We start from the raw sequence: 12823 nt of genomic DNA on the forward strand, positions 1-12823 counted from the left end.
AAAAAAAAAAAAAAAAAAAAAAAAAAAGAAACATTGTTTTGCTTTGAAACATTGTTAATCTGTAACTTTAGCCCCAACCCTGTGCTCACAGAAATATGTGCTGTATTGAATCAAGGTTTAATGGATTAAGGGCTGTGCAGGATGTGCCTTGTTAACAATATGTTTGCAGGCAGTATGCTTGGTAAAAGTCATCGCCATTCTCCATTCTTGATCAATCAGGGACAGAATGCACTGCGGAAAGCCGCAGGGACCTCTGCCCAAGAAAGCCTGGGTATTGTCCAAGGTTTCCCCCCACTGAGACAGCTGGAGATATGGCCTCGTGGGAAAGGAAAGACCTTACCATCCCCCAGCCCGACACCCTTAAAGGGTCTGTGCTGAGGAGGAGTAGTGAAAGAGGGAGCCTCTTTGCAGTTGAGTAAGAGGAAGGCTTCTGTCTCCTGCTCGTCCCTGGGAATGGAGCGTCTTCTGTGTAAAGCTTACCATTCCCATTCGTTCTACTCTGAGAGAGGAGAAAACCGCCCTGTGGCTAGAGGCGAGATATGCTGGCAGCAATACTGCTCTGTTACTCTTTGCTACACTGAGATGTTTGTGTAAAGTGAAACAGAAATCTGGCCTACATGCACATCCAGGCACAGTACCTTTCCTTGAACTTATTCATGATACAGATTCCTTTGTTTACATGTTTCCCTGCTGACCTTCTCCCCACCAGTTGCCCTGCTACACTCCCCTCGCTAAGATAGTAAAAATAATGATCAATAAATACTGAGGGAACTCATAGACCGGCGCTGGCACAGGTCCTCACGTGCTGAGTGTGCCAGTCCCCTGGGCCCACTGTTCTTTCTCTATACTTTGTCTCTGTGTCTTATTTCTTATCTCAGTCTCTCATACCACCTGAGGAGAAACACCCACACATGTGGAGGGACAGGCCCCCTTCACTCGGTGAGGGGACAGACAGAGGCGAGATCTCGGTGAGGGGTGGGCGGAGCAGAGTCAGCGAGGCGACAGATGGGGGTGGGGTCTCAGTGAGGGACAGACGGAGCGGGGTCTCGGTGACAGAGAGACGGGAACAGGGTCTCAGAGAAACATGAGGGTGGGTTCTCGTTGAGGTGAGAGACGGGGGTGAGGTCTCAGGGCGGGAGAGATGAGGGCGTATTGTGAGGCTGCATATTACAATGATGCATATTTCCCAGTCTCACTGACTTCTTTTTTTTTTTGAGGCAGATCACCTGAGGTCGGGAGTTCAAGACTAGCCTGGCCAACATAGAGAAACTAAAAATACAAAATTTTTACTCTACTAAAAATACAAAATTAGCCAGGTGTGGTGGCACATGCCTGTAATCCCAGCTTCTCAGGAGGCTGAGGAAGGAAAATCGCTTGAATGCGGGAGGCGGAGGTTACAGTGAGCCAAGATCGTGCCTTTGCACTCCAGCCTGGGCAACAAGAGCGAAATTCTGTCTCAAAAAAAAAAAAAATCTTAAATTAAAAAAAAATTACCATTATCGAACTGGAGGGAGTGGCTCACTCCTGTAATCCCAGCATTTTGGGAGGCCAAGGTGGGTGGATTGCTTGAGCTCAGAAATTCCAGATTAGCCTGGGCAACATGGTGAAACCTCGTCTCTACCAAAAATACAAAAATTAGCTGGGCACGGTGATGTGCAACTGTAGTCTCAGCTATTTGGGGGCCTGGGGTCGGAGGATCCCCTGAGCCCAGGAAGTCGAAGTTGCAGTGAGCCATGCACTCCAGCTTGGGTGACAAAGCTAGATCTTGTGTCAAAAACAAAACAAAATACCATTATGTCATCATTTGTTTATCCAAAAATGTAAATTTTGAAGGCCTGGCACAGTGACTCGTACCTGTACTCTCAGCACTGGGAGGCCATGGCAGGACAATAACTTGAGCCCAGGAGTTTGAGGCTGTGGTGAGTTGCGATCGCACCACTGCCCTCAAGCCTGGGTGACAGAGTGAGACACTGTCTCAAAAAAAAAAAAAAAGCAGGCCGGGCGCGCCACCGCGCTCTGCCACATTTTATATCAATGTTTTACTTTCTTCATAAAAGGAATTAGGAAGTGTTTCTTCATTTTCATTGTTCTTAAATTATGGAGCACTGGGAATATCTGAACTTGGAAGGTTTGGTATAATTCTCCATTTAAAACCTCTAAGCCCACATTTACAGTTCAATGATGGTTGACAAGGGTGTCAAAATAATTCAATGGGGAAAAAATAGTATTTTAAATGAATGTGACATAGTCTTAAAAATGTCTGAAACAGACCGGGCGCGGTGGCTCAAGCCTGTAATCCCAGCACTTTGGGAGGCCGAGATGGGCGGATCACAAGGTCAGGAGATCGAGACCATCCTGGCTAACACGGTGAAACCCCGTCTCTACTAAAATACAAAAAACTGGCCCGGCGAGGTGGCGGCGCCTGTAGTCCCAGCTACTTGGGAGGCTGAGGCAGGAGAATGGCGTGAACCCGGGAGGCGGAGCTTGCAGTGAGCTGAGATCTGGCCACAGCACTCCAGCCTGGGTGACAGAGCGAGACTCCGTCTCAAAAAAAAAAAAAAAGAAAAATGTCTGAAACAGTCAGGGCGTGGTGGCTCACACCTGTATTCCCAGCACTTTGGGAGGCTGAGGGGGGTGGATCATGAGGTCAAGAGATCGAGACCATCCTGGCCAAACATGGTGAAACCTCGTCTCTACTAAAAATACAAAAACTAGCTGGGTGTGGTGGTGTGCACCTGTAGTCCCAGCTCTTCAGGAGGCTGAGGCAGGAGAATCATTTGAACCCGGGAGGCGGAGGTTGCAGTGAGTCAAGATAGAGCACTGCACGCCAGCCTGGCAACAGAGTGAGGCTCCATCTCAAAAAAAAAAAAAGACACTTGCACACACATTTATAGCACACAATTTGTAATTGCAAAAATATGGAACAAGCCTCAATGCCCATCAACTAATAAGGGGATAATGAAAATGTGGTGTATATACACCACATAATACTGTTCAGCCATAAAAAGCAAGAAAGTCATAGCATTCTGAGCAACCTGGATGGAGACCATTATTCTAAGTGAAGTAACTCAGGAATGGAAAACCATATATATGTTCTCACTTCTAAGTGGGAACTAAGCTATGAGGATGCAAAGGCATAAGAATGATATAATGGGCCGGGCGCGGTGGCTCAAGCCTGTAATCCCAGCACTTTGGGAGGCCGAGACGGGCGGATCACAAGGTCAGGAGATCGAGACCATCCTGGCTAACACGGTGAAACCCCGTCTCTACTAAAAAATACAAAAGCTAGCCGGGCAAGGTGGTGGGCACCTGTGGTCCCAGCTACTCGGGAGGCTGAGGCAGGAGAATGGCGTAAACCTGGGAGGCGGAGCTTGCAGTGAGCTGAGATCCGGCCACTGCACTCCAGTCCGGGAGACAGAGCGAGACTCCGTCTCAAAAAAAAAAAAAAAAAATGATATAATGAACTTTGGGTGGGTGCAGTGGCTCATGCCCATAATCCCAGCACTTTGAGAGGCTGAGATGGGCAGATCGCTTGAGGCTAGTAGTTCAAGACTGGCCTGGCCAACATGGCAAAACCCCATCTCTACTAAAAATACAAAAATTAGCCAAGCATAGTGGTGCATGTCTGTAATCTCAGTTACTCAGGAGGCTGAGGCAAGAGAACGGCTTGAACCTGTGAGGCGGAGGTTGCCAAGATCATGCCACTACACTCCAGCCTAGGCAACAGAGTGAGACTCCATCTCAAAAAGAAAGAAACAAACAAACAAACAAAAAAACAAAAAAAAACAAAGGGAGAGAAAGAAAGAATGGACTTTGGGGACTCGGTGGAAGGGTGGGAGGAGGGTGAGGGATAAAAGTGGATAAAAATACTACACACTGGGTACAGTGTACACTGCTCGGATGATGGGTGCACCAAAATCTCAGAAATCACCACTAAAGAACTTATCCATGTAACCCAAAACCACCTGTTTCCCAAAGGCTATTGAAATAAAAAAAAAGTTTTTCCATTTTTGTTTACATTGATATTTGTTTTCTCGGTTTTATTTTTTGAGCTGGGAATTTATTTTTTATTCTTTTTTTTCTTTTTGAGACAGTCTCGCTCCGTTGCCCAGGCTGAAGTGCTGTGGTGCCATCTCGGCTCACTACAACCTCCGCCTCCCAGGTTCAAGTGATTCTCCTGCCTCAGCCTCCTGAGAAGCTGGGATTACAGGTGCATGCCACCACGCCCAGCTGATTTTTGTTATTTTTTAGTAGAGATCAGATTTCACCATGTTGGCCAGGCTGGTCTTAAACTCTTGGCCTCAGGTGATCTGCTTGCCTTGGCCTCCCAAAGTGCTGGGATTACAGGTGTGAGCCACTGCACCCAGCTGTTCTCATTTTTATTGACAAAAGTGTTTAGGAATATGAAGTTTCCTTTGACCACTGCTTAAAAGATGTCCTGTATTAGCCATAAAAGCCAAAAAAAAAAAAAAAAAAAAAAAAAAAAGAGAGAAAGAAGAAAACCCAATATCCAACAAGTGTTGTTATGATACAGCCATACAATGGAATCGTATTTAGTAAAAATAATTAAATACTGATACACGCTACTTAGATGAACCTTGAAAACATTAAATGAAACAAGCCAAACCCCACATGTTTTATACTCTTAATTCTACAGGCAGTATCTACAGGAGCAATCTATACAGACAGAAAGATTAGTTGTTGCTTTGGACTCTGGGGGTGGTGGTGGGGCTGGATGAGTGGATTGGGTGATCATGGCTAGGGTTTATTTTTGTGGTCATGAAAATGTTCTAAAATTGATTGTGATGATTGATGCACAAATATATGAATATACAAAAAAATAGGAATATACTTTAAACAGGTTAGTTGTATGCTGTGATAATTGTATCGCAACAAAACTAAAGGCCTAAGGAAGGAACTGAATGTATCAGAGGCATAGATCATTTTATGGATTAACAGGTTAATCTTTTTTTTTTTTTTTTTTTTTTTGAGACGGAGTCTCACTCTGTCGCCCAGGCTGGAGTACAGTAGCACCGTATCGGCTCACTGCAACCTCCGTCTCCTAGGTTCAAGCAATTCTCCTGCCTCAGCCTCCCAAGTAGCTGGGATTACAGGCGCCCACCATCACGCCCGGCTATTTAAAAAATATTTTTAGTAGAGATGGGGGTTTTAGTATATTGGCCAGGCTGGTCTCGAACTCCTGACCTAAGGTGTTCCGCCCGCCTCGCCCTCCCAAAGTGTTCTGGATTACAGGCGTGAGCCACCGCCCCCTTTTAAAAGATTAAAAGCTTAATATTTTAAACAGGGTGTCGCTGGTCTCGAACTCCTGGGCTCAAGCGATTCTCCCGCAGTAGCTAGGACTACAGCGGGCTTATCTTTGTAAATATATCCCTGCAGAGGGTTGAAGAAACAAGGAGAAAATCCTGCAGAAAAGAATTTTCCTAGGGTGGTGGCTCACGCCTATAATCCCAGCACTTTGGGAGGCCAAGGTGGAAGGATCACTCGAGCTCAGGGGTTCCAGACCAGCCTGAGTAACACAGAGAGACCCCGTCTCTACAAAAATAAAAAATAAAATTAATTTAGCCGGGTGTGGTGGCACACACCTGTGGTCCAAGCTAGTCGGGAGGCCGAGCGGGGGGAGGATCCTTTAGGCTCAGGAGTTCGAGATCAGCCTGGGGAACTTGGTGAGACCCGAGTGTCTAGAAAAAGATAAATCAGCTGGGTGCGATGGGCGCAAATGTGGTCCATGGTCCAAGCTACTCCGGGGGCTGAAGCGGAGGGATCGCTTCAGCGCAGGAGTTCCGGACTGCAATGATCTATGACCCCGCCACTGTACTCCAGCCTAGGCGACAGACCGGTGCCTTATCTCAAAAACCTAAAAAGAAAAAGAAAAAAAAAGAAAAGAAAAGCACTCGATGAGCACCCCGCTGCCTGCAGTCCAAGCCTTGGGTGACGCCTCCACTCAAGCCCCGCTCCCTGCGCCGGTCCCCGCCTCCAAGCCGGCCTTTGGTTCTGGGTTTCCTGGTCCAGCGTCGTTCCCAATATCCACAGATTGATCTGGATCCTGGTCCACCCCGGATGCGAGAAAACGGGACTTTTCTGTCCGCGTGTCGAAGAGGCTGCCCCAGCTCTTCTCTGCGCTTCACATCATCCTCATTCCAAAGCCGTTGGGGTTCGGCACCATTACGTTTAACGTGGTGCGCAACCGGAAGCGGAAGTGCGAGACGGTGCGCCGCCATAAGTATTCCGCGCTCTCCTGCCGCTTCCTAGCTGGGTTTTCAGTTCAGCCGGCGCTCATGCTCAACCTAGGCAGGGCCGGGCAGGAGGGCCTAGCGGGAGGCGGAGTGAGGGTCGGAGAGCGCCGCCCCGGGCTTCGGCTAGGTCCGAGACGCGCGGGCCTAACGTGGCTGCTCCGGGGAAGCGGCGCCTCCTCCCAACCAGGACCAGGAGGCGGGGGTTCTCCCCACCGCCTCCTCGGGGCGCCTCTTCCCGCTGCGTCCGCACCAGTCTGGTCCTGGCCCGGGGTCCACGGTGGAGGCGTTTTTTTCTCCAACCGCCGCGCCCCCTCTGTTTAAAATCGGCCAGTCAACCTTTTTGTCCTTTCTCCAGAGGGAAAAGCATCTCCGCTGTTCTGGAAAAGGGCCCCAGCGTCCTCTTGTCACCGACCGGGCGATTGCCGTGCGTTACGGTGAGCCCTGGAGGGGGGAGATGCTCTGGCTGTTGGGGCGGGGACGGGCATCGCTTATTGAAATTTGAGAAATTGTTCAGCAGTTAAATGCTTTTTCAAGTGTGCAGGAGTTGTAGGTTTATAGAAATAAAAGCAAATATTGCCACAGTTATAAAGCAAAGTAGCAATACCCCGCTGGTTTTGAGATCAAAAGCAGCTGAACTTCCTAGGACCGTACCTCCCAAAGAGCTTCGAAACGGAGGGGCTTCCAGGAAGTAGGATACAGCCTTCATGATGCCAGTATCCGAAGTTACAGTTGTATTAACTGTGAGAGAGACATGTTTTGTGTCGGTGTTGTCCCCTCGTGTGTGTGTGTGGATAGTAACTGGGATTACAGGCGTGTGCCACCGCGCGTGGCTAGTTTTGTATTTTTAGTAGAGACGGGGTTTCACCATGTTGGTCGGGCTGGTCTCAAATTCCTGACCTCGTGATTCACCTGCCTCGGACTCCCAAAGTGCTGGAATTACAGGTATGAGCCAGCGCGCCTGGCCTTCCCCTTCGTATATTATTTATTTATTTATTTATTTATTTATTTATTTATTTATTTATTTATTGAGACGGAGTCTCGCTCTGTCGCCCAGGCTGAAGTGCAGTGGCCGGATCTCAGCTCACTGCAAGCTCCGCCTCCCGGTTTCACGCCATTCTCCTGCCTCAGCCTCCCGGGTAGCTGGGACTACAGGTGCCGCCACCTCGCCCGGCTAGTTTTTTGTAGTTTTTAGTAGAGACGGGGTTTCACCGTGTTAGCCAGGATGGTCTCGATCTCCTGACCTCGTGATCCGCCCGTCTCGGCCTCCCAAAGTGCTGGGATTACAGGCTTGAGCCACCGCGCCCGGCCTATTTATTTATGTTTTAAAGACAGGGTCTTGGTTTGCTGCCCAATTCTAAACCAAAGAAAATGTGAAAGGCCAGAATATTGAACACCTATTATATATTCTTGTTGAAGACTGACCATTTGTTAATATTTTGCATATTTTCTGTTTCTTTGCATCTCTTGTGTAGATAAATGTGTTTTGGCCGGGTGCAGTGACTTACGCCTGTAATCCCAGCACTTTGGGAGGCCGAGGTGGGCGGATCAACTGAGGTCGGGAGTTCCAGACCAGCCTAAATAACATGGAGAAACCCTGTCTCTACTAAAAATACAAAATTAGCCGGGCATGGTGGCATATGCCTGTAATCTTAGCTACTCGGGAGGCTGAGGCAGGAGAATCGCTTGAACCTGGGAGGCAGAGGTTGTGGTGAGCCGAGATGGTGCCACTGCACTCCAGCCTACGCAACAAGAGCAAAACACCGTCTTAAAAATAAATAATAAATAAATAAATAAAATGAGGCCGGGCACAGTGGCTCACCCCTGTAATCCTAGCACTTTGGGTAGCAGAAGCAGGAGGAGCCCCTGAAGCTGAGTTTGAGACCAGCTGGGGGCAACATAGTGAGACCCCATCTCTACAAAAAATATAAAATAAAGCATAACTAAAGTCAGTGACAATATCAAGTCTTCTTTAAGATGTGCATGCATTGCTGATGAGAACACTTTTTTTTTTTTTTTTTTTTTTTGAGACAAACTCTTGCTCTGTTGCCAGGCTGGAGTGAAGTGGCATGATCTCGGCTCACTGCAACCTCCATATCCAGGGTTCAAGTGATTCTCCTCCCTCAGCCTCCCAAGTAGCTAGGACTACAGGCGCGCACTACCACACCCAGCTAATTTTTGTAGTTTTAATAGAGACGGGGTTCACCATGTTGGCCAGGATGGTCTTGATCTCTTGACCTTGTGATCCACCCACCTTGGCCTCCCAAAGTGCTGGGATTACAGGCGTGAGCCACGGTGCCCAGCCACATTTTTAAACAGTATCAACTAAATATGAACTTGGTGATGCAACATGCATATGTGTGCCAGGCTAAATGTAGAAGTTATTCATCATATTATTTGAAATAGCCTAAAATAGAAACAACCCAAATGTGGATCCACAGAATAGATGAATTGTGGCATATTTATTTCTGTGGATTTTTTTTTTTTTGGATTTTTTTTTTTTTTTTTTGTGACAGAGTCTTGCTCTGTCACCCACGCTGGAGTGCAGTGGCACAATCTTGGCTCACTGTAATTTCCACCTTCCTGGTTCAAGTGATTCTCTTGCCTTAGCCTCCCGAGTAGCTGGGATTACAGGCGCGAGCCACCAGGCCCAGCTAATTTTTCTTTGTATTTTTAGTAGAGATGGGGTTTCACCACATTGACCAGGCTGATCTTGAACTCCTGACCTCAAGTGATCTGCCCACCTCGGCTTCCCAAAAAAGTGCTGGGATTACAGGCGTGAGCCACCGTGCCTGGCCTCTGTGGCATATTCTTCAGCAAAGATATGAACCAAATTACAGGTGGATGAAAACAACAACTTGGGTGCACCTCACAAGCATAATGCTGACTGAAAAAAGCCAGGCACAAAAGAATCCTTATTGTCTGATAGTTGCTAGGCAAAGTCAACCAGAGCATTTTTTCTTGTATTCTTTGTTTTCGTATATATATGTGTGTGTGTGTGTGTGTGTGTGTGTGTGTGTGTGTGTGTGTGTGTGTGTGTGTATATATATATATATTTTTTAAATAAAGATACTTGGTCTCACTATATTGCCCAGGCTGGTCTGTAACTCCTGGCCTCAAGCCATCCTCCTACTTCGACCTCCCAAAGTGTTGGGATTACAGGCATGAGCCACCGCCTGGCCCAACTAGAGTATTAAGTGTCAGAATAGTATTACAATTGGGAGGCATGTCATAGAAAAGACTATGTCTGAGATGCAGGGTATGGAAATGCTCTATTTTTTTGTTTGTTTTTTAAGACGGAGTCGCACTCTGTCACCCAGGCTGGAGTGCTGTGGCATGGTGTTGGCTCACTGCAGTCTCCACCTCCCAGGTTCAAGTGATCCCCCGACCTCAGCCTCCCGAGTAGCTAGGATTACAGGCATGTGCCACCACACCCTGCTAATTTTTTTGTATTTTTAGTACAGACGGGGTTTCACCGTGTTGGCCAGGCTGATCTCAAACTCCTGACCTCAAGCGATTCACCTCCTTTGGCCTCCCAAAGTGCTGGGATTACAGGCGTGAACCACCGTGCCCAGCCTAAAATATTTTTTGTTTGTTGTATCCAACTGACATGCTATTATTATTTTCCCAAAGGTCATTTTTTTCCAGGATACTTTCTGTCTTCATCAGAGGAACATCGAGGAGGCAAGGCTGGTGGCTAGATTACTGATGGATTCTTCTCAGGCAAGTTAGGAAAGACCTAACTTCAAAATGTTATGCCCATCATCAGGTAGCCTTACCTCCTTATCATGTATTCAAGCATCTTAAAGAAATGATGGTCCTGCTCAGGAAATAACTCCCCAGATGAATTTCTCTAGAAACCATGCCATCTCAGGTTGTACAGAGATTGCAATGGAAATGATTGTTTTATCTCAATATTTACTAATTCTTTCTGATCCTCAATCATGCTTGTTGGTTCATTGTTTTGCTGAGTGTTATGACAGATTGTAAGAAGGGGATGGAGGTGTCTAATCTGAAGGAATTTCTGCATCACTGTGGAGATACTTCAATTTTTATTAGATTTTACATAGTGCTGCAACATATTCAGTGCAGACTGCAGCTATAAATAGAGGAGGACTGAGGCCAGAACCCATTGTAAAGCTGTAGCAAGATCAGGTTAGTCATGTTTCAGTGATGCTGATGAGTCCATGTGACTGGATGCAGTTGCAAGACAATATCTATATAGAGGAGAAGAGGCCTGAGGCCTGGGAGTACTGCAGGCTTCTAGTCTTCCTTAGTCCTTCATGCATTTTTCTCAGAACGTCAAAGAAGATGGTACTTAGCTGAAGGCAGCATGTATTTAATGGTTTAGCACTTAGTGACCTTTGAGGATGTGGCTGTGGACTTTACCCAGGAGGAGTGGACTTTGTTGGATCAAACCCAGAGAGATCTCTACAGAGATGTGATGTTGGAGAACTACAAGAATCTCATTATACTAGGTAAAACTGGCATCATTTCTTCACTGACCCTTTTAGGAAATCAATGTTTCTTAAATGTTTGCTGTCAAATAGGGGTACTGTAATAAGCAAGACAGGCGTAGACATAGGCCAGTGGGCATTCCTGTTTTTTTTTGTTTTTTTTTTTTTGTTTGTTTTTTTGAGACACAGTCTGGCTCTAGCGCTTAGGCTGGAGTGCAGTGGCCCAGTCTGCTCACTGCAACCTCCCCCTCCTGGGTTCAAGTGATTCTCCTGCCTCAGCCTCCCAGGTAGCTGGGATTACAGGCGTCCACCATCATGGCCAGCTAATTTTTGTAGTTTTAGTGGAGACGGGGTTGCACCGTGTTGCCCAGGCTGGTCTCAAACTCTGACCTCAGGTGATCCACCTGCCTCACCCTCCCAAAGTGCTAGGATTACAGGCGTGAGCCATGTGCATGGCCTGGGCATTACTTTACAGAACAAGCTTGTAAACTTTCTTAAAGCATTATGATATTTATGCACAGACCTGTTTTTTCATTGTAGCTCATCAGCTATTGTTAGTGTTAGTGTATTTTATATGTGGCCAAGACCATTCTTCTTCCAGTGTGGCCCAGGCAAGCCAAAAGATTGGACACCCCTGGCATAGAGGATTCCCCATGAAAATAAAGATTTAAGTAAATGAGTTTATTTCATGTATGGATTAAAAACTTTAAGACTTTAAATGTGTATGTGAAGTTGGACTTGGTTTTCCAGGCTCAAGCAATTCACCTGCCTCAACTTCCCGAGTAGCTGGGACCACAGACCCATGCCACCATGCCCTGCTAATTTTTGCATTTTTAGTAGAGATGAGGTTTCACCATGTTGGCCAGCCTCAAGTGATCTGCCTGCCTCAGCTTCCCAAAATGCTGAGGTAACAGGCATGGGCCATTATGCCTGGCCAATATTTTTGCTATTTTTAAAATCGTTGTAGTGCACGTATTGGAAATGCTGTATGATTAGTTTGCTGTTTGTAAAGTTACACTTGACCGTCTTCGGAATTCCTGAAGGCAAAAGTATTTGTTTCCCATTCGAGGACATGGTGTTATGTCTTGCATGGGGCTCTTCTTTTGTGCATTTTTCCCTCCAGCAGGGTCTGAAATATGCAAACCCAGTCTCATGTCTGGATTGGAACAAATGGAAGAGCTGAGGACAGGAGTGACAGGAGTCCTGCAGGGTGAGTTCATTAGCAGATATGGTATTATGAAGATCAGTGCTGGCCTGCGAGAAATGCAGTACATTGGAAATGTTACTTTACAAACTTCTCAGGGTATGCTTTTCCTTCTGAGAAGGCTGAGGCCATTTGATTTCCTTAGATAACTTCAACTCCCCTCATCTTTAAATTTCCATTGATCTTCTCAACCTTTTTTCTGTTCTCAGAAAGGTTACTGTGCCTTATTTGAGAATTCCATCTTACGCATGTAGGTCCTTTGCCAAGACTTTCTTATGTTGCTTTCTTGTTTCTCCCATCTTTTTGCTTGCTGTCAGCCTCAGTTTTCTGCCTGTTATTACTTGGATAGTAAGTAATACAGTTTTTTTGTTTTTGACATGGAGTCTCACACTGTTGCCCCCGCTGGTGTGCAGTGACCCAATCTTGGCTCGCTGCAACCTCCACCTCCTGGGTTCAAGCAGTTCACCTGCCTCGGCCTCCCAAGTAGCTAGGATTACAAGCGCCTGCCACCACGCCAAACTAATTTTTTGTATTTTTGGTAGAGATGGGATTTCACTATGTTGGCCAGGCTGTCCTCGAACTCCTGACCTTGTGATACACCCGCCTCAGCCTCGCAAAGTGCTGGGATTACAGGTGTAGTAATACAGTTTTGACACCACATCTTTATCATTACAAAACTTCTGACATAGCCAAACTCTATATAGTCCATCTTTCCATTTGCTTCACTCTTTTTTTTTTTTTTAATCATGTTTTATGCATGTTTGGAAAGATTTACAAGTGCGCCATATACTTTTTTTAGGTAAAATATACACAATTTTACCATTTTAGTGTTGTGCAGCTATCAGCTCTTTTTACTTTCAAAGCATTTCTTTCTTTCTTTTCCTTTTCTTTTTTTTTTTTTTTTTTTTTTT

General features: G+C 46.3%; 1 protein-coding gene across 1 annotated transcript in view; it reads left to right on the forward strand.

The window, feature by feature from the left end:
- Positions 1-5588: 5588 nt before the first annotated feature.
- The window catches only part of ZNF846 (zinc finger protein 846), a 12370-nt gene continuing 5135 nt past the window's right edge, over positions 5589-12823 (forward strand). The window contains 4 exon segments of the mRNA XM_017880034.1: positions 5589-6688; positions 9885-9974; positions 10603-10729; positions 11832-11989. Of these exon segments, the coding sequence (XP_017735523.1) occupies positions 9960-9974; positions 10603-10729; positions 11832-11989 (300 nt within the window). The 5' untranslated portion in view covers positions 5589-6688; positions 9885-9959.

The sequence above is a fragment of the Rhinopithecus bieti genome, unplaced genomic scaffold (assembly GCF_001698545.2).
Source record: "Rhinopithecus bieti isolate Rb0 unplaced genomic scaffold, ASM169854v2 scaffold_10589, whole genome shotgun sequence".
Taxonomy (NCBI): domain Eukaryota; kingdom Metazoa; phylum Chordata; class Mammalia; order Primates; family Cercopithecidae; genus Rhinopithecus; species Rhinopithecus bieti.